At 37.1% G+C, this 24877-nt stretch overlaps 2 protein-coding genes across 2 annotated transcripts; both read left to right on the top strand.

The window, feature by feature from the left end:
- Nucleotides 1–5439: 5439 nt before the first annotated feature.
- LOC103448760 (epidermis-specific secreted glycoprotein EP1-like) lies at nt 5440–7030 on the top strand. The gene has a single exon (XM_008388027.4). It carries the CDS (start codon nt 5525–5527, stop codon nt 6821–6823), a length of 1299 nt encoding a protein of 432 aa, XP_008386249.2. The 5' UTR covers nt 5440–5524; the 3' UTR covers nt 6824–7030.
- A 9043-nt stretch (nt 7031–16073) lies between these two features.
- LOC103448863 (protein trichome birefringence-like 41) lies at nt 16074–23770 on the top strand. Its single transcript, XM_029089083.2, has 5 exons — nt 16074–16478; nt 16930–17101; nt 17596–17771; nt 17880–18038; nt 23192–23770. The coding sequence occupies exons 1-5, from the start codon at nt 16228–16230 to the stop codon at nt 23481–23483; spliced, it is 1050 nt and encodes a 349-aa protein (XP_028944916.1). The 5' UTR covers nt 16074–16227; the 3' UTR covers nt 23484–23770.
- The last annotated feature ends 1107 nt before the right edge of the window (nt 23771–24877 follow it).

Genomic DNA, 24877 nt, shown 5'->3' with positions numbered 1-24877 from the left:
TTTGTCGTCTCTATCGTCTTTTATAAATTTGCACTGTTTGCATTTCGTGTAGCAGTTTAACGTATTTGTTAATTGTGCATATTAATGTATATATTGCGCATTTGAAGTATTGCTGATTTGATGTATGATATAATATCCATCCCACATTAACAACTTTGCAAACAAAGAATAATGCAATTTATCAACTACAAGATATCAATTGTGAACAAATATTCTTTGTTTAGGTTTAGCAGTCCAAAACCATGAATCTCTTTTTCTTTTTCATCCCAACCGATATTGAATAAAAGAAAACCGAAGACACGACCTAGATGAAGAATATTCTTCGCTAGCTACTTGAGGAGATTTACAAGCCCTCTAATTATATAAAATGATTTTTTAGATATGAATCATATATCTTAGGCTTAATTGGATTAATAATCTATGTGGTGATAAGATAATTGGAAGATAGCATGTGGTAAAAAAAAATTAGAATTTAAGCCATTGTGGTCAAATCTGTTAGATTTAAGCCCAAAATTGTAGATTTCGTCAACTATTCATTAATTGTTAGTACATAAGACTCACATATGAAACTAAAAAAAATAAAGTTAGCCTTACATGTAAGCCACACGTGCTAACAATTAATGAGAGATTCGTTTTAACTTAATATGTTTGGCTTAAGTGCTAATAATTAACGGAGAATCGACGAAATATTTAATTTTGGGCATAAATCCTCATAGACTTCACCACAGGGACTTAAATCCTATTTTTTTTACCACATGGACTATCTTCCAACCACCATATCACCACTGGGACTAATAATCCAATTAGGCCTTTGTCTTTTCTATATATATCTATAAATTCTAAAATCCTAAATTTGTTCTTATTTAAACATATTAATAGAATCCTTTTTATTAACCAAAAGAAGGTGAAAAAAACTATTTAATCTTTTATCATAACAAAAAAATTAAGGGCATTAATGTAATTTCACAAAACAAAATTTTGCTTTTGTTTAAGCATCACCTACAAGTGATTTTAACATCTCTAATTTTTAAAAATTTAAAAAAAATAAATAAATCTCTCTTCCCACTCCTACATTCTCTCTCTCTCTTCCTCAATCCTTTAATTTTGAAAACGAAAATAAAACATTTCACACACCCTTTGTGTATGGTTATATACTAGTGTTAACAAAAAAATTATACCATCCAGTCTCCATCAACCACAATCGAAAATACACGGAGAAGCTACCTAGTTAAACCACGACACCCCTCCATTTTTCCCGGTGAATCCAACCCATGCGCCGGCGACTATTGATCGATGTTCTCTTCTTCTCTTTATTCATTCTGTCCTACTTGTTTCTCTATGCAAAGTTAGATTAACTAATCGGAAAAGAGAGAGATCTTGTTACGAAGAGTTGACGGAGCATAGAGCGGAGCACGTTCGACGCCGACACCGGAAGAGCATGGTGGTTCCCATTCTGAAAGGGTAACACGAGAGGAAGGAGGAGGAAAAAAAGAGGAAAATTTCGCTAGCGCTAGGGAGAATTATGTCAAATGGGAACCACAGTTTTAATATTACTGCTTGAGTTCCCTCATTCGATAAAATATAATTTTTGAAAAAATAATTGTTTATAATCATCGAATAGTTGTTGTGCTTATTTATACATTGAGTTAATGAATGAAAATACATGCTTCCAGTTTACAATTTGTATAGTTCCCTCGTATAGTGGAGGGGGTGTAGTGGTGTCGTGGGTTTAGGGTTAGTGGAGTGGGTGTAGAATTATTTCTTTATTTAAGTGCATATTTGAGAGTTTGGTGGAGAAATTTTTAAATTGATATGTCATCATCTATTTAAATTATATTTTATAAAACTTATGATGTGATTGTTTGTGGTTAAATTATAATTGAACTATTAATTAATGTACATATTTTTTTAGAGTGATGTTAGGCGGTCATCTCATTATCCTATTTTCACACCCACATTATATCTCACCCGTTATAAAAAGTTAAAACATTACAATTCCCTTCTCGTGAGGGCATGAGTTTTTTCTTCTCCCTTAGCCGTCGTCTAGGGTTTCCAAGCCTTCTTGGGTTCCTCTTGATGCATGTTCAAAATATTGTGGTGTATTGGCTATTGGAACTTTCTCTGTCGTCTCTTGATGTCAATGGAGGATGTGGTTCATTCTTTTGCTCCCCGTTTCAATCTCACTGAGGAGGAACAATGTGAGATTGTTATTCAAAGATGCCTCCCAATTTCGCATCTCCAGTTTCTTATTGGTGGGTAAATTGTTAACCACAAGAATGACAACAAAGAGGCCTAAGACAAAATCCACAACCCCACAAACACCACCCAGCCAACCATATGCACCACCCACATAAATCCATAATGCCACCATAACCACCATCCTCTGTTGCCACAACCAGCAAAAACCTAGATCCAAAAATGATCAAATCGATGACCCAATGACTAAAAATCCAAAATTAACAAATTGGGTGACCAACAAGAATAGTAAAATTTAAAAAAGGAAAAACAAATCGGATGGAGGAAATAGAAAATGAGGATAATACTATAATAGAGAAAGAAAATGAGCCAGAGAGCAATAGTTCGTTGGAAGTTGGAACGTTCACAGCTTCCAGGTGCTTATACATCATTTTGTCGAGGGTAAATTTGTTAATAACATCTTTATTAAAAGATGAGTGAAAAAATAAAACACTTAAGTGGAGATATCCGTAACTATTTTTTGCTCTGCCAAAAACCCTAGCCGCCTACCACTTCCCAACCCTCACCGCCGGTCTCTGGCTATGGCTGGGGGCCGGTAGCAACCCCTCATTTCCTCTTCCTAACTCTCCTTCCCTTCCTATTCCCAACTCTTCCCCTTCCCAGCCTCCCCCCTCACCTTTTTTTCGATTTTTTCCACCCCTCTCTATACCCCCTTCCCCTGTCTCCCCTTTCCTTGTGTCGTCCCTTCGCCCGAGTCCTTTCCCTTTCCCTTTCCGATTTTTTCCCCCTTCCATGTGCCAACCCTGACACCCTTTTAGCTTTTTCCATCCCTGCTTTTATCCCCCACCTTTTTGCACGGCTGATCTGTGACTTTGGGTCTCCTCCCCAGATCCGGGTTTTACCCTTTTCAAGGTTATCTTGATTTGGGTCTGATTCAGGACTTGGGTTTGGCTTAGGGTTGTTTGGTGGGTCGAACCCATTTTCATTGTCATCCTCCTTTCCCGGTGGCCTCAGTGCACCGAGGTTTAATAAATTTAGTTTCTTTGAGTTTCTTAGTTTTAATAAATTTAGTTTCTTTGAGTTTCTTAGTTTAGTCATGGTTTTCCTAAGACCATCTTCAAACTTAGGCTAAAAGCCAAATTACCTCCCAAATTACCCCCCCAAACACTCTCCAACTCATGTTAAAATTTTAGACTAAATGCCAAATGTTATTTCTGGGCCAAATACCCCCCAGCTTTCCCCCGGGCTAAATGCCAAATGTTTATCGGAATTTAAATTTTTTTAGATTAAAATGTTCATAAAATTAATTTACAATAATCTACATTTTTTTTTTAAATTGATTTAAGAAAAAAATTAGCCTAAGTTCATTCTTTAATAATTCCGGGCTAAAATTTTAGGGCAGAAGGGTTGGAGCAGAAAAGATGTTTCTGAGCTAAAAGCCAAATTTTCCGGGCTAAAAAATTTGGCTTTTAGCCCAAGGGTTAGAGATGGTCTAAGAGTATTGCTCTTTAAGGTTCCTAGGTCTTCTTAGGTTCTCTAAGAGAGCGCCTGTCTATAGATTGTATTCGGCGTTTGGTGTCAATTACTTTGATTTGGTCCAACCAATCCAAGTCGTTGGAGACTTTCTCAGCTAGTGGTTCAGGCTAGGTTTGTAGTGTGTGGAAGGATTATGGAAGCCATGGTTGCTTTGCCGCACGGTTGACGCTCCCTACATAGCAAATGATGTATGCTAGCTAGTTTGTGGGCGAAAGATCCCCCTTATTTGCTTTGAGATATCTTGTAATTTGCTTTTGTATTGACATTTGAGGATAGGTCATTTGTAGTGCGGGACGCTATTTTTTCTTAGACTGGGTTGAAAGTTCCGACAAGATTTTATCGAGACCCAATATACACGATATCCTTAGTTTATTCTCATTTTGTAATCAGTTGCGTTGTTTGCAATGATTATCAAATTCCTATTTCTCTCAAAAAAAAAAAAAAAGTGAAGATATCCGTACTTATTTTTTTTAATTAGTGATACATTACATAATTGACAAATTTGACTTAAACAATTAACCTCCGACATACCTTTGTGATTTGGACAGATGGTCTTCGCCTTATCGGATAAGATGAGGAAAATCGTTATAATATGCGCAACTATACCGTTCTTAGAAGTACAAAATAGTAATTATCAACTCCCAAACAAACAAATAAAGAGAATCAAACACGTACAATGTTTGTACAAGATCAAGGGACATAAATCAATAAAAGATGTGTGAGAAGTAAAAAATGGTATGTGGATAGCAGACCCCAAATTTAATTGTGATGGGGCTTGATGTGGTAAAACTGGTAAAGGAGGCTATGGTTGGATTTTGCGCGATTTTGCAGGGATGTTGATTGCAGCGGGAGGGGTGGGATGTTTGCTGTTTAGCTCGGCAGCAATGGCAGAAGCTGCTGCCGTACGTGCTGCAGTTCAAACATGTATTGAGATGGGTTGTCAAAATGTGGAGGTTGAATCCGACTCCCTGATGCTTACTCGAATGATCAATAAGGAATATGCAATTGATGCTACTTTGGAATGTTTTATTTATGATATTGGATTGCTGGTAACTCAGCTAGGAAGGGTGAGGTTTATGTTTGTGAAGAGGAATGGAAATGCCACTGCTCATATTGTTGCTTTACACATGGAGGCGCTTTCCGGTGGGATACCTTGGGTTCGGAGTTTTTATTTAATATTTTAACAAAAAATATAAACGTTTCTATTCATATCTAATAAAATCTACTTTTTCAAAAAAAAAACAAACAGGTACAATGTAATATAAAAAGTTTGTTTCTAGATATGTGTAAATTATATAATATACAAAGTTATATAAATTCGCATATTTGAGAACGCATTATCATAAAAATAATGCTAAAGAAAACAAATTTTTAAATTAAATTTTGTAAATTATGTGGTGTTGATGATTGAATTATTACTTCAGTGTTAATTAAACTAAATTTTGTAAATCATGTGTGTTAGAATAATTAACATGTTTATTTTCTGTCAGTGGCACGTAATTTAATTTTAAAATTTAGTATCCCAACGTTATCCTTATCATAATATACCATTATCTTATAATAAATCCAACACGATCATTACCGCTTTATACAAAGTGCAGCTGTGCAGGGTAGGGTTGATCAACATTGGCGTCTAAGCAGTCGGTGCACGCAATAATGAATGATGGCTATATCTTAGTAATATTTATCAAAGACCAGATCTGAGAAATGATCCCAATCCAAATTATAAATAGAGGGACTACTAAGTTCTTTAGATCAAACTTGAACAAGCTTTCTACTACATAATTTAACTATGTCACCTTTGCTTTCCCTCTTTCTTTTCTCACTCTTTGCTTTCGTTGCTAAAGCTCAAGTTCCCGCAAATCAAACTTTCAAGTTTGTCAATGAAGGTGAATTTGGGCCTTACATTGTAGAATACGATGGAAACTATCGTATGCTCAGTGTGTTTAGCTCTCCCTTCCAACTTGCCTTCTACAACACCACCCCAAATGCCTTTACTCTTGCTCTTCGCATGGGTTTGACTCGTTCGGAGTCACTCTTCCGTTGGGTTTGGGAGGCCAATCGAGGAAACCCAGTTGGCGAAAATGCCACCCTCGCATTTGGAGAAGATGGCAACCTTGTGCTGGCGGATGCCGATGGCCGAGTGGCTTGGCAAACCAACACTGCCAACAAAGGTGTGGTAGGCTTCAAGTTGCTTCCAACAGGCAACATGGTACTTTATGACTCCAAGGGCAACTTTGTTTGGCAAAGCTTTGACCACCCTACCGACACGTTGTTGGTGGGACAATCTCTAAGGCCAGGAACAATAAACAAGCTGGTGAGTCGGGTCTCCGAGACAGAAAACAAAGATGGGCCGTACAGCTTGGTGATGGAGCCTAAGGGAATATTTTTGTACTATAAGAGCAACAACTCTCCCAAATCAATACTCTATTCTCAGTTGTTTACCATTGAGAAAGGCTCACTTGACCATGTCACATTGAATGTTGCACCGGACACAGATGAGGGTTATGCTTATGACATAAGCTTGGAATATCAAGTGGCCAACTCTTCCTCTGGTGGAAATGCCATTCTAGCTAGACCAAAATACAATAGCACACTGACATTCCTTAGGCTTGGAATTGATGGAAATGTCAAGCTGTACACTTACTATGACAAGGTGGATTGGCGTGCATGGGAGGTGACCTTCACTCTTTTCGACAGAGATAATTCGATATGGGAAACCGAGTGCCAATTGCCAGAGCGGTGTGGAAACTTCGGTCTCTGTGAGGACAGCCAATGTGTTGCTTGCCCATCCTCTAAGGGACTATTCGGCTGGAGCAAGGCTTGTGAGCCTGAGAAGCTAGCTTCTTGTGCAGCAAATAGCTTCCACTACTACAAAGTTGAAGGGGTTGATCACTTCATGAGCAAGTACACCCGGGGAACTGCTATAAAGGAGACCGATTGTGGTAAGAAGTGTACTTCGGATTGCAAGTGTTTGGGCTACTTTTACAACCAAGATACGTCAAGGTGTTGGATTGCTTATGATTTAAAAACCTTGACCAAGGTTGCCAATTCTACTCACGTGGCATACATTAAGACACCTAATCAGTAATCACTAGTTTAATATGGGGTGCATTATCACTTGTATTTATTTATTGTCATTTGAACTTAAAAATGTTATTGCATCAATAAATAATTGTTATGATTCTCCAGGTGCATGGAGAACAATATATACATAACAGGGAACAACGAATATATCTTTATGTTCACAATTTGGTTATAAGTATATAATATAATCATCAATGTTTCCGGTGTTTAACCTCTGCTGTGCTTAGCGATCGAGCATTCTATATGCTAAATTAAGTTGGCATATATAATTGAGAGGCATTAGCCTTGAGGAGTAATTGGCTATGCTTAAAATATGTCCTTTCTTCTAGTGATTAATTTGCTTTCAGGTCTTAAAAAATGGGTAATAGTCTTTTCAGTTTTGGTCATACTGATCTTCATTCCAACCACGAAAGGACCAAAGAAGAAAAATAAAAAATAAACCTTAGGAAATATTTAAGCCCTGAATATTGACTTTCAATTTATTTTTTTAATGGATATAAAATAGATTAAAGACTAGAGTCACGAGGAGGGTCATCAAACATAAAGCATCATATAACATCACACAACGTCTGTTTAGCCAGGATTGGAAGGTACAAACCCAATTACGTCGGAAAAGATAAAGTGAGCATAATTGGCTAAAGCATCGAAAACACAGTTAACCTCTGCCAAACATGCCTAAAACTAATAGATTCGACGATAGAAGTTGAAAAAAAATTTCATGGACAAGAGTTTTAAAAGATTCCAAGGCAGAAGCCAAACATGTTGGTATACCATGGGTCCAGCCCATGATGAAGGACATTAAAGGTCGAGCTCATTATAAAGGATGGATGCTAGAAAATTCTAGCATGCAAAAGTAGGATGGGTAGTCTAGAATTATCTAACCTAGAGGTTTGTTGAATATACTAGAAACTAGTAGAATGTCAAGCCTTCACCTATAAATATGGGTGTGATGTTGTAGTGATGTAACCGATCAAGAAAGTAGTGAGTAGAAAAGGATCAAGTCCAAAGCTAGAGTTCCACTCCAAGAGTGAGAGTGAGAGTATTTCACTACACATTGTATGAGTGAAGTTTAGAGTGATAAGTGTGCGTTATACTTTCTTGTATCCATCAAGAAGTTTAGAGTGATAGAAAGTGTGTGTTATATTTTCTTGTATCCATCAAGCCTTGTCTTTGGCTTGGTAAGACTATTCTTGTTGTACTCATCATTTTCATATAGTGAAGATTAATCATTGTTCCATGGACTTAGGCATAAATTGCCGAACCACGTAAATTTTTGGTGTCCATTTTCTACTTTACTTTGTGCATTCTCTATCTTGTAGTACCGACATTCCTAACAAAACATGTCTTCCCTTATGCTATCTTTGAAATCAACAAGTTCTATATTTCTATATGGTATCATGAGTTTAGATTTCTAAATTTTCTTTGTGTTATAGCTACCCTAGCTTCCCTTCCCTCTACTTCTTCTTTTCCCAATCTATTTTTAGTTACACAAAGTCGCACGATTTCGGCTCACCAACTTTTATGCCCAATGCAGGATCCTATCCTATCAGATGACTAATTCACTTCACTCCAACTCGTCCGAGGGATCGGAAAAAGTTTTCCCCCCAAAACGCGTATGCCACACGAACGATCGAATTCGAGAATATGTCGCTAAATGTCGAGGACAAGCTAATGCATGACAATCGTACGAACCACCATAAGACACAAATGAATGCCACCAACTAAGAATTGCAAATAAGTACCAAATGACTAATCTACCCATGCTCTAGCTCAACGATAGCATTGAGGTTGGTCCTTCTCCAATGCCTATAAATAAAACCAAAGACCTTCAAGCTCATGATCTTCGTCAAATTCAGTCTCTACAATTATACAAACCTCAAATGACTTTCAATCAATCCCATTGCTTTTAGCACAACGCAAATTGCTATTCAGCTACAATCTAAAAGTCTTTCTTCAAAGAAAACACCTCCTACGATCCCTAAGATCTAAAACTCTTACAGCTTTGCCTTCTCGTGGTCTGATTTGGTTGATGGGTTCCAACAATCCCTGATTTCCTATATGAGGCACTTACTTCCTGCTTAGTCCAGTTTGGTTTTGGTACCAGTGATCTCAATGGACTTCCCTTGCATTATCTCACCTTTCATGGCCTAAATCTTGCTAGAGTTTTACTCTTTTCTTTTTTTTCTTTTTTCTTTTTTTTTTTAACATTTTCAGCTCATTTACTTTTCATGTCATGTAGCATGACTTACCATCCTAGATTTACTTTTGACTTAATCATGTTCAATTTCTCGTTTTAGTTTCTATTTCTCTTTCATTTACTTTTTAGGCAAATACACGCAAATTCATATTGAATTCTAAGTCCTCATTCTCTCGAGGCACAAAAATGAACTTAACTGAACTACCCTCCCACTCAGTTCACAATCTTCTGGTTAAGAAGTCAGTTTTACATGCAACCTTACACACACTCGAACACCAATCACTGTCTATTTGCATCCTCCAACAATGGCACGCATATTTTCTCTTTTAGTCAAGTGAATCTTGTGGTATTGAGATCGAAAACAGCACTTCAAACATCTATGTGTTGAACCCGACAGACTCTATCCGAATTTTGATACCAATAAAGCAAAATTGATGTGGAAATATTTTGCCTTCACATTCTCGAAAAAAAAGTTAAGTCGGATTAGGTGAGACGTCTGATTCCATAATTTAGCCCCTACAACATGTGACTCAGTTGCGTGATGGTTTCAATTTTTTGTTGATGTTGATATACTGGACCCTTTGAGAAAGTGATAGAACATTTAAGCAAAAAGACTCATAAGTGGGAATTAAGAGCAATTCCACCCCAGTGGAATTTGCCCAGGACCCAGCACAAAAACAGGGCCAGCACCTTGTCAACCAAGTCCACCCCTCAATTTGACTGGTACCCAGCCCGAGCTGGGCTCTGGACCAGCCCAAAAGAGATTGAGCAAGAAGCCGGGTTGTTGGCCTGGCGCGTGCGCTTCACGCAGGTAAATAAATAAAAAAAAAGCCCAACGGTCATAAATATGACCGTTGGCCACGTGGCAACTCCCTAGCTCTTGGATTTGAATGTTTTTCAAATCCAACGGTCCAGATTAATTAACTATATTAAAATTCATTAAAAATTATTAAAAAATACAGAAAAATTATTAAAAAATACATAAAATTTTAAAAAAATTGCAGAAAATTTTGAAAAATGTTAATTTTTTTCCTATAAATACCTAACCCTCATCTTCTACCTTTACACCACATTTCAATATTTTCTACACTTTCTATACTATCTACATTTCAATATTTTCTACACTTTAAGAGAAAAAAATGTCTTCGTGGAAGCTCATTGAAGATGTTACGTTGTGTGAATGTTGGGTTCACACTACTCATGATCCGATTACAGGTAATGAGATGGATAAGCGAGAAATGTGGAGTAAAACTACGAAAGCGTTTTGCGATGTACATGGAGAAAACGCCAGAACTAGTCAAGGTCTTCAAGGTCGTTGGAAAAAACTCAACGCATCATGTACTTGTTGGAAAAACGCCATCTCTCATGCTTCCGGTAACCTCCGTAGTGGGACAAGTTTAGCGGATCAGGTGACAATATTTTTATTTATTTATATGCATTCCACTCACATTAATATTTTGATTTATTTAATTTCGTATGTAATTTTTATGTTATTTCTTATGTAATTTTTATGTAATTTTTATTTAATTTTTATTTAATTTCTTATGTCATTTTTATTTAATTTCTTATGTCATTTTTATGTAATTTATATGCATTCCACCCGTATCAATATTTTGAATTTATTTATTTGTGTTACACCCGCATTTTTTAACACTATGTTATCCCACATTTTTATAGACACTACAAGCTCAAGCATTCTACAATTCAAAGAACGGGAACAAATCATTCACTAGATGGGAATGTTGGCAAATTGTCAAAGATTGCCCTAAATACAAAATTGTGGCAACTGGTCCAGAAGTTGTCATGCACGGTATGGCTCTACATAGTTCTCCAGAACCAGACATGGCCGAACAAGAAGCCGACACATTTCAAGACACGGAATGGACGCCTGAACAAGTGCCCGAGACCCAACCGACTCGTTAGTCCCTCAGGCCCGTAGGTAAAAAGGCGTCAAAGAAAAAAGGTAGTTCTTCCAAGAATGACTACACTAAATATATGGAGGAACTTGCTCGCCAAGGTGAACTGAGCATGGCACGAGAAAAGGTTAGAGATAAGGAAAAAGCTGCTGCTAAGGCAGCAATATTAGCAGCTACTGAAGCCCGTGATGCGGCGACTGAGAGACAAAGAGAAGTAGTTAATCGAGAGAACGAGCTGGTTAAAGAAGCACTTCATCGAGAAAATGAATTGCTTCGAGAAGAAAGGATGGCTCAAGCAGATCGTGACACTATAAGCAAGTCTCTAGTAGGACTGTCTCCGAATTCTAAATATTTTCGGACATCGGAAAAAAGAGATGTCATGCGAAGGAGGCGTGCAAGAGATGCGGAAACAAGTCAAGGGGGTTCTAGCTACTTTTGTGACAACCATGATCCTAGCACCACATATCCTAACTCGAGAGACTTTGTATAATTTTTATGTATTTTTTATGTTTTTTCTTTCTTTTTTCTTTTGAACTTTATTTAATTTCTTATGTAATTTCTTATGTTTTTTTCTTTTTTTAGGTTTGAACTTTATTTATGTTTTTTTCTTATGTAATTTTTTATGTTTTTTTCTTATGTAATTCTTTATTTATTTTTAAAACTTTATTTCTTTTGTACTTTATTTAAACACATGAAATAAGATTACATAAACTCACCAAATAAATTTAAAAACAAAACACACTACATAGAATTACATAAACTCACCAAATAAATAGAATTACATAAACTCACCAAATAAACTTAAAAACAAAACACACTACATAGAATTACATAAACTCACCAAATACATAGAATTACATAAACTCACTAAATAAACTTAAAAACAAAACACACTACATAGAATTACATAAACTCACCAAATAAATAGAATTACATAAACTCACTAAATAAACTTAAAAACAAAACACACTACATAGAATTACATAAACTTAAAAAAAAATACAATTTATTCTTCAACCACAAGCCTCATTCTAATTATCTTCACCTTCATGCAATCCCCACTGGTGCTCAATCAAGTCATTCTGGCGGGTTACGTGCCAGTATGGCTCTTGCACATTAGTGTACCGCTGAATGATCAATTCATTGTAACGTCCATCGCGTTCCAACGGCTTGTGTTGCACTGGATCTTCAGTCCCATCATGAGCACAATAGATACGTGTTCTTGAGTTGTTCATCGGATCCGGCTCATATTCATCGACGCCATCATAATCATACTCATCTTCAACAATCATGTTGTGGAGAATAATACACGTCATCATGATGGATCGAAGAGCCTCAACATCAAACATTCTAGCTGCAGCCCTGATAATCGCCCAACGAGCTTGCAGGATACCAAAACAACGCTCGACATCCTTCCTACACCCTTCTTGACATTTTGCAAAGTGTTTTTCCTTTTCAGTCTGTGGATGTGGCACTGTTTTGACAAATGTTGACCACCTTGGGTAAATGTCATCTACAAGGTAGTATGATCCCTCGTATTGGGTACCATTAATGGTATATGTGCATCTCGGCGAGTTTCCTTGCAGCAGTTCGTCGAACACTGGGAATTGGGGAAGGACATTTAAGTCATTCTGAGCTCCTGGAACACCAAAAAAAGCATGCCAAATCCATGTATCAAATGAAGCCACCGCTTCCAAAATGATGCTTTTGGCTCCTTTTCTGTTGCCATATGCTCCTTGCCACGCACTTGGACAGTTTTTCCAAGTCCAGTGCATGCAGTCCATGCTTCCAATCATGCCAGGGAAGCCTCGCATCTCACCCTTCCTCAGAAGCCTTCGCATGTCCCTTGGCGTGGGTGTCCGGAGGTACTCATTGGTGTAAAGGGCTTCAATTGCAGAGCAAAACCGCATCAGGGACTCCAAAACAGTTGTTTTTCCCATCCTCGCGATCTCATCCACTTGATCTGCAGATGCTTCATATGCAAGCATTCGCAAGGATGCCGTAATGTTTTGCTTGGGAATAAGACCTAGAACATGAAAAACATCCTCTTTTTGCACAAAGTATGAATCATGGTTTCAAATATCACTCATGATTTTGTTGAACAAATTTCGTTGCATTCTAAAACGCCGTCTAAAAATATGATCAGGGAATATGCTATTGGGAATAAAATAATATTCCAATAGATTTTTACCTCGTTTTTCCCTTTTTCTATCGAGGTTTACAACACGTCTTGGTTTGGCTATCTGACCCACGGCTTCCATGACACGGCGGGAATGTGAGGCCTTCTGCCTTTTATGGTGATCATCTTCATCCTCCTCCATGAAGAAAGCCTCATCTCCACCTCCACTTCCACCTTCCTCGAGATTGGCCAATTCTGCCTGTTGTGCCAACAACCTTTGTTGTTGCTCCTGCAACTGTTTATACACCCTTCTTGAAGAAGACATTGTAATAAGAACTCAAGATTTGAAAACGATGAACAAGGATTCTGAGCTAAAAAGAAGGATTGAGCTTGGTGTGAGGATGGATGTAGGGATGTAGGGTTTATATGGACAAAAAAAGAAAGGATGAGGTTCTGGACAATGCCACGTGGCACTACGTGATTGGTTGAAAATCTTATCGAAATCTTGGCTAAATTATTGTAAACCGGAAGTGACACGTGGCGTGTCGGGATTGGTTGAAAATCTTAGCGGAAATCTATTCACAAAATAGTACGTTCAGATAATGACATGTGGCGTGACGAGATTGGTTAAAAATCCTATACGAAATTAAAACTATTTTATTTTTTTATTCTTTTAGACAAAATTTAAAAATAGTTTAAATGGGATGGGTGCCAGCGCATTTTTTTAGGGGTGGAGATGCCTTGGCCTATTACTGTTCATTGGAGCCTGTTACTGTTCATTTGAGTGGATAAATGCGCTGGGTGCTGGCGCAAAGTCCTTAGGGGTGGAATTGCTCTAAGAGGACCTGGATTGTCTGCACTCCGCCATCTCATCCCCTCTTATTTATGTGGTCATAGTTAAGTCACGTCAACATTTTATATTAATTTTTTATACAAATAATAAGACAAAAAACAATGAGAATATAAAATATTGACGTGATTTAACCGTGACCACAAAAATAAAAGAGGATGGGAAGGAAATGAGATGAGGAGAGCAGACAATCCAGGTTCAAAATGGACATCACATTATCATCGATATCGTCTTAGATCTTTCTTTTTCTTGATAAACCCCAAATCTTTTTTTTTAGTATAATGATGTGATAAATCGTGCAACTATACAAGGGATAAAGATTAGCCAGTTGCTCATCAGAAGCAACTAAGACACAAGCAAGAAAAGTATTAAGGAAACAATATATAAATAGAGAAGTGTTAAACCCACCCCCTTTTCTTATTTCTCCACCCCACTTAAATGTGAAAATTTCATTAACAACTATGTCCTTTTAGAGAATGACCGTAAGGACCTAAACAATAACAAATTGTATTTTGTCAAGTAAGCATTATATTTTTTTCATTAAAAACAAAAATAGCAACAAAAAAAAAAGAAAAAACGAAAAAAATCAGAAAACTCCCACCCCGTTCTCACTATTATAACCACGATAAGTGCACAACCACACGCCTCCCTCACGGCGGCATTGATGATGGCTACCTTCTTTTCCACCTTCTTTTCAAATCCTTCCTTTTCCCTTTCTCTCATGACAGTGTACAATCTTGATCCAATTCCAGCAGTGAAAGAGATTGTGTACAGCAAAGGAAGATGGGTAAACCCATGGAGGTGGGCAGTTTTGAGGCTATGGTGGTGCTGCGAAGGTTGGATAGGGTGGAGCCTGGGTGTTGGTGCAGCTGTCGTATTGGGGATCGTGGTGTAGATGGGGTTTGGAGGTCTGTTGCTTCGATGGTTTTGGAATTGGGATGGTTAACCGATTTTTATCATTTTTTTTGTTAAAGAGATATATAAATATATATATATATATATATATATCCTATATATATTCTAATAAATAAAATTTAAAAGATTTTAGAGATATATAAAAGGTTATATTAGGAATAAGGGTGGGTGGGAAAAGAGAGTTTTTTATTAAGTTTTTATGATGAGTGAAATTATAAGGTAGGTGGGAAAATAAGACAATGGAGTGGGACTAGTTAAAGTCACCGACTATTATTCCAATGTCTAGTTATCAACTGAATATGACACATGATGAGCTAATTTCCGTGAATAAATTAGTTACTACAAATTTGACCAAAAACAAAAATTAGTTACTACAACGGTAAGTTCTTATAATGAACATTAACCCGTAATTAGATGAAATGAGTCACGTCTAATTACTATATTGGAATTTAATTAGGTCACCAGTAAGTAATGATACAATTATAGTTTTTTTTTTTTTCAAAAGAAAATGCCTATATTATTGAGAATCAAATTCGAATAGATACATTGACTCAGCTGCCAATACATTGAAAAGCCAGAAGATGACCATAAAATTACAAATTCGAAATTCCTAAATTAGTATTTTAATTAGTACTTTATTCTTTCCCTTATATGACCACTATACTATTTTGGCTATGTGGTTGTAGCTGGAGATGAGCTGCTGCTGATAGACCTCAATGCGGGTGATAACTTTTTTGCGCTCTTTATTTGCCAAGTCTAAATTTGTGGTCATCTCCTTCTCGTTCTGCTCAGAATTCGGCAAAACAGTTCTGATATTGGGAGGAATGATTGCCTTAGAGGCAAACGCTAGGGAGAACGGAGTTTTGCCGGTTGCTCGTCTCTTGGTGATGGTTGAAAAGGAGGGAATAGAGTAAGTTGGTTGAGAAAAAGGAACTTAAAATTTAGTAAATAGGAAATCAAAGACGGAGGATTTTTTCTATAAAATATATTGCAAAGCAAGATTTTTCTTAACTAAAATTGGCTACACATTTACCGTGTTACCGATTTAGCATGGGAAACGCTCAACCCCAAAAGATAATGACCAAAAACAAGGGACAATACTTTCTACCCATCTTTTTGTCCTTTTGAAATTTTTTATTTAAAGCTGTTATTTAATTCTTTTTTTAATTTATTCTATCCAAAAAATTATAAGCAAATAGAGATGCGCGTGAGGAGAAAACTAAAAGATAAATAAATTGCCAACTTAATTTCCATCCTCTCTCACGTATACTCCAGACAAGACTTATAAATATAGTAGCTAACTAGCTATAAGATAAAAAGAGAAGATTAAGAGAAGAGTTTGTAGTCCCATATCATTTCTTGTAAACCTCTCTCTCTCTCTCTCTCTCTCTCTCACACACACAAAGGATTCATGGAAGCTGCTCACCTCCTCCTCCTTCTTGTTGTTTGTGATTACCAAGTAGTAGTACGTGCAAGAGGTGATGAGTCACCATCGTCGTGCGATTTCTTCAAAGGTAGATGGGTTCTGGACCAGTCCTACCCGCTCTACGATCCTTCCTCATGCCCCTTCATTGAGCGCGAGTTTAGCTGCCAAAAGAATGGCCGTCCCGATCAGATTCACACCAAATACAGATGGCAACCACTTGACTGTGATTTAGCAAGGTGCACCAATCTCTCTATCTCTCTGGTTTCTGTAAAATTAGGATCGGCAGAAAAGTATTTGGCCAGAACGAATTGTACTGCTCGAAAGAAAACAATGCTAAATCTATATGCATTGAACCTGCAGCCTACTGGCAGTTTCCTGTCGTTGAACTGTATGCCTATATGGATTATCCTCTCGATTCATGATGAATAATGATTATCGTTTAACTTTATTTTCTTTTAACACGCGCATACACAAGTGGCATGTTCATCATATCGATAATTGTTGAATGCAGAAGCATATTGTGTACTTAAAATGTTAATCAACACCAGACAGCGTAGTGTATAACGTGTTAAACTATTTGATAGAAGAAAAACATTATTAATCTGCATTTACATGTTTTACCTGAATGATAGATAGTTTATCCTATGGAAACCCAGCTTAAAGTTTTTTGACAACTTTGATATTCAGATTTGACGCACTTGACTTCTTCGAAAGATTTAGAGGGAAGAACATCATTTTCGTTGGAGATTCATTGAGCCGAAATCAATGGCAGTCCTTGACATGCATACTTCACTCTGCTGTACCAACTGCTAATTATAATGTGACAAGAGTAGACACTGTATCTATCTTCGAATTCACGGTTCGTCTAATCTACATTTCGTTATGGGTATTGTTTCCTGTTTGTCATGAGAATAATTCTATTGTCATATAGTTTCACCTGTTGTTATCAAGTCAAGATATGAATTGATCAAAACCTTTCACATACATTTGTATATGTGTAAGTAGTCAAAATTAACAGCTTAATAACATATAATATGATTAAACCTTTAGCAATAAAATGTTATTGCCTGTTTAGTTGATAACCAACTTAAATCAAGTGAAGTCAAATCACACATAAATGTAGTAGGTGAGTGCAATGCATCAATGCCAAAAGTTTATAGACTTTTTCTTCAGCTTCATTAGGTAACTTAAGTGGGTCCATCCATGTGGCTTATTTTCTCTCGTGAAATTTAATTTGACATTTCAGTTCCCTTAGACAAACTAGTTGACAAGAACTCTTGTCATGATCCTACCAAACACGAAGCATGTGATTCTTTCTCAATTTTCTTTTGGGATCTTTATCAATACTTGCAGGATTATGGAATTAGAGTGATGCTAGACAGTAATATGTATCTAGTAGATATTGTAAAAGAAAAGATTGGGAGGGTCTTGAAGCTTGATTCAATTGTGGGAGGCAACTTATGGAAGGATATTGACATGCTCATCTTTAACACTTGGCATTGGTGGAATCGCAGAGGGCCCTCTCAACCGTAAGCCGGCCTAAAACTATATTTACTACAAAATATTTGGTTTTCTTTTAGTTAGACTTTAATTGTAGTTAGAAGGTGAATACATAACTAACTATTATAATTTTGCAGATGGGATTATGTTGAAGTAGGAGGCCAGACGAGCAAAGACATTGACCGCATGCTTGCTTTTCAGAAGGCGCTCGAGACTTGGGCTGGATGGGTGGATTCAAACATTGATCCAGCAAAGTCTAGGGTTTTCTTCCAAGGAATTTCTCCCTCTCATTACAAGTAAGTTTTTTATATAACTAATCTAAACTAATCATCATTGGATTTTAAATTAAGAGAAACCGTTATTAGTATTACACGAAAATCATCCTATTTTCACAACACTCTTTATAGTGCAATTTCTCTCTTATGGTTTTATAAAGGGTAAATTACATAAAACTAACTTAACTATTGGATCATTAACAGTTTCATACCTCATCTTTAAAAAATTTCAATGTCATACCTTATCTTCGAATTTGTTGCAATGTCATACCTTCCGTCAGTTGTTTATCAATTCTTTTGTTAAACGCTGAAGTGGCATGAGGTGGGATCCACTTTTTATTAAAAATTTATTAAATATTAAAATATTAAAACATTTAAATATAAAATAAAAATAAAAAACCAACCAAACCAAACCCAGATCCCCCACAACAAAAACCTTCCCTCTGTCCCTCCCCCCCTCCCATCTTCCTTCCGTCCGTCCCCCCCCCCAACAAAAGCTTCCTTCCATCGTCCGTCTTCCCCTCCCCCACCACAGAAGCTTCCTTCCGTCGTCCGTCTTCCGCCCCCCCAACACAAAACGACATCTTCCCCCCCACCACAAAACCTTCCATCCGTCCGTCTTCCCCCCCCCCAAACAAAACCTTCCTTCTGTCTTCCCCCCCCCCCCCCCAAATCTTCCTTCTGTCTCCCCCCCAGTGGCGAAGCCACGTGAGGGCGAGGAGTGGCGGCCGCCACTCCCCTCGCCGGGAAACTCCACTGAACCCAGCTCTTCTCCACTCCCCTCGCGCGCGCCTCCCCGAAAAACCCTGGTGCATCTCCTCTGTTTTTCTGGGCAATCTGCAATCTGCACAGATTGCTGTTTTTTTTTTTTTTTTTAACCAGGCCAAAATGACGTCGTTTTGGGCCTGGTAAAAAAAAATTTAAAAATTGTTATACAAAACGGCGCCGTTTTGTATATTTGAATTAAAATATATATATATATATGAAGGGGGACCGCTTCCCTTCCGCGTGTCACCCCAAAACCCTATATCATATGTCCCCCCCTCGACCCCATTCCCCTTTACTGCTTATTCCTGCCATTTGTTTACCAATCAACACAGAGAAAGAGAGCCAAGTTGCTCCCCAAAATCCCAGCAGCCAAGCCAACGCCAAGTGAGTCCCCTTTAATTTCTATTGAGCCTTCACAGTTCACAAGCCACTCTCCTCTCCTCTCCACCTTGAGCTTGAGTCGGCTTCCACCAATCACCATTTAAGGGTAAAAATTTTAATTCTTAAATGTATAATCCATAAACCTAATTAATTATTTAATACAAATTTCATTTAATTGGTATAGAATCATATGGTAATGCATTAATATGGTTATTGGTTATTGATTATTGATGTGAATCATATGCTTCTATGATTATTGATATAAAATTATGAAATTATTTTTTAGGGTGAAATTATTGATACGAATTGGGAATTAGAAGAATCGTGCTTTTAATTTGCTTCTTACTCTTATCATATGTATGTATAATTGTACATATAGATAAATTGGCATGTCAAAAGCCATCTTTAACTAAAATTATTGGTAATAAGCCACTAGGATGGACGCAATGAGCCATCTTTAACTAATATTAGTACTTTTGATTAATTGAATTGTTGGTTGGTTGGATTAGTTAGTATGCATACTATAATAATAGTATAGTCTACTTTAGGATTAAGAGTCTAAGAATTTTTATTTCTTTTCATTTTACAGTTACGTAATGGAACGATACTATAAGAAACAATGCTTAAATCCTCCTTCAAACATTTCGGGTAGTCCTTCTCCTTCAAATATTCCGAGTAGTCCTCCTCCTCCTTCAAATATTCCAAGTAGGTCACAACAAAGTGAAGTCACTGAGTTGGATGAAATATTGGCTAATCTTCCTGCAGACCCTGCACATAGACGTCGAATGCTTGATTATCCACCTAATTATCATGAAGCAATTCGTAGACACTATCTTCAAGTTGAGCCTTGTCAACCTAGAGACCACATCATGCCAAGAAAGGTTATCGACAATCGATGTTTTATCATTCGTTGGTTTGATAAGTTTAAGTGGTTGGAGTATAGTATATCCAAAAATGCTGCATTTTGCCATTATTGTTATCTTTTCAAATGTGATTTTGATCAAATGGGTAGCACTGGAAGTGATGTCTTTACTGAGATAGGGTTTACAAATTGGAAGAAATGACCCGAAAATCTTCGAGTCCATGAGAGAGGTGTTGGAAGTCTTCATAATAAAACTGTACAACAAGCTAGAGATTTGATGGCACAAAAACAACACATTGAAACATTTGTGATTAAGCAAACCGATGAAGCTCGCATTAATTATCGTACTTTATTGAGTGTCTCACTTGAGGGCACAAGATGGTTGTTGGGACATGGTTTGCCTTTTCGTGGCCACGATGAATCGTTGAAATCAAGCAATAGGGGCAATTATTTGGAGCTTATGCAATTTCTTTCCAGGCATAATGAACAAGTTAGGAAGGTTGTGTTTGAGAATGTTCCCAAGTATCTTAAGTATACTTCTTCCGATATTAAAAAAGATCTTGTCCGTGCTTGTGCCATTGAAACTGTAGATGCAATCACTAAAGATATGGAAGGTGCATTTTTTTCTCTTTTGGTTGATGGAGCACGTGATTCTTCAACTAAAGAGCAAATGGCAGTGGTATTGCATTATGTGAACAAAAAAGAAGAAGCAATTGAAAAGTTTTTGGGTGTTCAACATGTCTCATCTACAACTAGTAACTCGCTTGAAGAGGCCATTGAGAGATTGTTTGCTACAACAAATTTGAGTATGTCCAAGTTACGAGGACAAGACTATGATGGAGCTAGCAATATGAAAGGTGAGTTAAATGGTCTTAAAACAAAGATTTTGAACAAATACCCTCAAGCATTTTATATTCATTGTTTTGCACACCAACTCCAACTAGCTCTTGTATTCGTGGCAAAGGAAAATGAGGATGTTGCCAATTTCTTCATTAATGCTAGTAGTTTGGTGAATCTTATTGGATCATCGTGTAAGCGTCGTGATGCATTTAGAGAGAAACAACAAGAACAAATTCATAAAGCTCTTGATCTTGGTAATCTTGAAACGGGTAAAGGGTTAAATCAAGAAATGAGTCTCATGCGTCCATGTGATACACGGTGGAACTCGCATTATGGTACTATAGTTAGTATTATTGTTATGTTTGAAGTCGTGGTGGAGGTGGTTGAATGGATTAAAAGTGATCGCAACCAAGATAATCTCGGTGAAGCAACTAGGTTATTCAAAGACATACAAACTTTTGATTTTGCATTTCACCTTTTGTTGATGAGACTTATATTGGGAATTACAAATGAGTTATCACAAGCATTGCAAAAGAAAGATCAAGATATTGTGAATGCGATGGCGTTAGTGGAAGTATGCAAGCAAATACTACAATCCTTGAGAGATGATGACTTTGGGGACTTGCTTCATGATATAGAAAAGTTTTGTGATGAGCATGATATTATCGTTCCTAACATAGAGGATTTGCATTTCGTACCTAGAAAATAAAGGCGTAAAGTTCCAAAAATCACAAACTTCCATTACTATCGTGTGGACCTCTATTTTCAAGTCCTTGATATGCAACTAAAGGAGTTGAATGATCGCTTCAATGAGGTAAACACCGAGTTACTTCTTTGTATGACATGTTTGAGTCCGGTGAATAATTTTGCATCTTTTGACAAAGCAAAAATTGTTCGTTTAGCCCAACTTTATCCTCAAGATTTTGATCGTATGTACCTCATGAATCTTCCAATTCAACTTGACAATTACATACATGATATGAAGATGCATAGTGAATTTTCATCATTGAGAGGAATTAGTGATCTTGCAAAAGAGTTAGTGAAGACCGGGAGGTATGAAAGCTATATGTTAGTGTATAAACTTCTTACATTGGCTTTGGTGTTACCGGTTGCAACCTCTTCGGTGGAGAGAGCTTTTTCTACTATGAAGATTGTGAAAACACCATTGCGTAACAAAATGGGAGATCAATGGTTAAGTGATAGCATGCTTGTTTACATTGAGAAAGATGTATTTGCTTTTATTGATAATGAGCCTATTATGCGACGTTTTCATGACATGAAACCTCGCTGGCAACAATTGTAATTTGTTTGTATTGATTAATTATGGAAGACATTACTATATAAAAAGATTTAGTTGTTGCCATTTTTCTTTAACCTTGCATTCTTTTAAGTTCGCCCCTCCCCTCGAGAAATCATGGCTTGGCCACTGCTCCCCCCCCCCCCAAAAAAAACTTCCCTTCCATCCGTCATCTGTGTCGTCCCTCCCCCCCCCCCCCAAAAACCTTCCTTCCATCCATCGTCCCCCCTCCAAAAACAAAAACCTTCGTTATTCCAAACCCAGAACCCCACCATCCCCCCCCCCCCGCGCAACCCACCCCACCCAACCCTTCCTTTCCCGGACCACCTCATCCTTCCCGTCGAAGTCAAACCACCTCAACTGTTTGTTTTTGTTTTTTTTTTAAGTTTTGAATGGGAGGGAAGGTGAAGAGAGCGAAGGAGAGGGAGGTGGTTGGGAGGCTCGGGAGGGAGAACGTGAGGGGTTGCGAGGGAGGTGAGGGTGGTGGGTTCTAGGTTTGGAAGGAAGGTTTGGGGGAATCTGGATTTGGTTTTTTTTTCTTTTTTAATTATTTTTTTAATTATTTTAATAAAAAGTGGGGCCCGCCTTATGCCACATCAGCATTTGACAGACAATTGACGGAATGTATGATATTGCAACAAATTCAAAGATAAGGTATGATATTGAAATTTTTTAAAGATGAGATATGAAACTATTAATGATCCAATAGTTAGGGTAGTTTTATGTAAGCTACCTTTTTATAACTTAAGGAAAAGTGTTGAATGACCTTTCTAAAATGTCAACTTCATGAATCAAGTTCAACTTTTTTTATTAGATGTCATCATGAGTGTTTGCCAATCCTGGATGTACAAAAAAAAATTAACACTTACGTGCAAATAAATGAGTGATAATTATCTACATACATGTGAATGACTATCGTTATGAATTTCGAATAATTTGGTGTGAAGACTTGTCTATAGAGTTAGTTTTTTTCCAATTACATCAATCAAATTTATAGTCTCTTACTTCTCTTATTTTTTATTTTAGTGGCAGTGAATGGCATGAACCAAGTGCAAAAAGTTGTGTCGGGCAGAAGGAGCCTTTGCTTGGGCCCTATCCAGGAGCTTCGCCACCAGCTTTGGGTGTGCTGAAGAATGTGTTAAGCACTATCAAAAAGCCAGTGACATTGCTCGATATAACAAACCTCTCGCTCCTGCGTAAAGATGGACATCCTTCAATTTATGGGTTGGGAGGCCGCACGGGAATGGATTGTACTCATTGGTGTCTCTGTGGAGTCCCAGATACTTGGAATGAGATTCTCTACAATTTTTTTCTTTGAATACCATCAAAAGGATGGAGATTTGACAACTTCTTACAAAGAAATAATACTCAAATGAACATAAATATTCATCATCAATTGAAAGAAGCTACACAGCAAGAAAAGGCAAAAGAAAATGGCCAAGGAAGAATTTGCGTCAAGTTCATTTCCCAGGTGGCTTGATTTAGCATGTTCATTCATATCTTAATTTCTCTGCCAATAATTAGCTAGGGGAAATATGTTGCTTAGCGTTGGCTTATTTGCTTATGTTCTTCTAATAAATTTATGCCTTCATGAAGGCCAATTACTGTGCAAAAGTAGTTATCACCAGCTGCGATTTGTAAAGAACGGAGTTTAGGGTTTATGATTATACCTATCCACTCTATGACACATCGAGCTGCCCTTTTTGTTCAGAAAGAGTTTGACAGTCTGAAAGTGGACGGCCAGAAATGTCTATAGATGGCGGCCTGCAGACCCTAATTCTGTATTGCCAAGGTAACATTGATGTATTTTCTTCTCCCTCTCCATTTTCTCATAAAATGGCAATAGCTCTCTTGCCGTTTGGAAACACATAAACACATTACAGCAGTCTATCCATGCGCGCATTTCCGAGCTTGAAACATGCATGCAAGCATTATACCGGCGTTCCCTTCATCGGAATGCACATATTCCACCATTCGTGAATAGTGTATCATTACTGTATAAACTTTATAATTGGAACTGTTCAATTTTTAAATCTTCATTCGTAGATCATCCCTACAAAAAAATTATTCGAGTTAGAGACTGTTTGATTAGCCAAATATATTAATAAATTGACAGTTCATTATGAATATGTTACTTGATACTTATATTGTTGATTTGCATGGCGTACCCTATGATTTTTGGGGCCTGAGGAGAGGAGCTTATAGATTCAAAGTCCTCAACAGCATTACCTAAATTTTTATGGTTATTAATCACAATATCTTTTATTATATCCTGACTTAGAACAATCAAAACTACAAAAAGAGAAAGAAAAAAAATAATAAATATAATCAAAACACAAAATTGTCTTCTACGATGCTCCGTGATCGAATGCAATCAAACAATATACATTTATTGTTTAATTTGGATTACTTCAAATTGCATTCTTCTAACCCTTATGAGAGTTGGTTTGCACATCCACTGGAACTTGAAAATAACCCTTAGAGCCCATTTGGTGGGCTGAATTAGACAACCAATTAAAATGGACTCAAATCTCAAGCTATTGTTTATGCCGTTAAAGCATAAAAGGAACGGGATTCTATTTCCAATGCAAGTCCAATAGCACAGGAATAATAAAGGCTTCCTTTCTTTTCCTTTAAGATTATGACAATATTTGAAAATAACAACATAAAAAAGTTAATTAAAATGATTCTTATACTCGTATTTTAATAACC

Source organism: Malus domestica, chromosome 11 (assembly GCF_042453785.1).
Source record: "Malus domestica chromosome 11, GDT2T_hap1".
Taxonomy (NCBI): domain Eukaryota; kingdom Viridiplantae; phylum Streptophyta; class Magnoliopsida; order Rosales; family Rosaceae; genus Malus; species Malus domestica.
Note: the sequence above shows the minus strand (reverse complement) of the source record. Positions and strands in the feature narration are given on the sequence as shown.

Excerpts from the sequence above, each read along its gene's own strand:
- LOC103448760 (XM_008388027.4), top strand. The coding sequence starts at position 5,525 with ATGTCACCTTTGCTTTCCCTCTTTCTTTTCTCACTCTTTGCTTTCGTT.
- LOC103448863 (XM_029089083.2), top strand. The coding sequence starts at position 16,228 with ATGGAAGCTGCTCACCTCCTCCTCCTTCTTGTTGTTTGTGATTACCAA. Across the intron at positions 17,102-17,595 it reads TATCTATCTTCGAATTCACG|GATTATGGAATTAGAGTGAT; the intron begins GTTCGTCTAATC and ends CAATACTTGCAG. Across the intron at positions 17,772-17,879 it reads CGCAGAGGGCCCTCTCAACC|ATGGGATTATGTTGAAGTAG; the intron begins GTAAGCCGGCCT and ends ATAATTTTGCAG.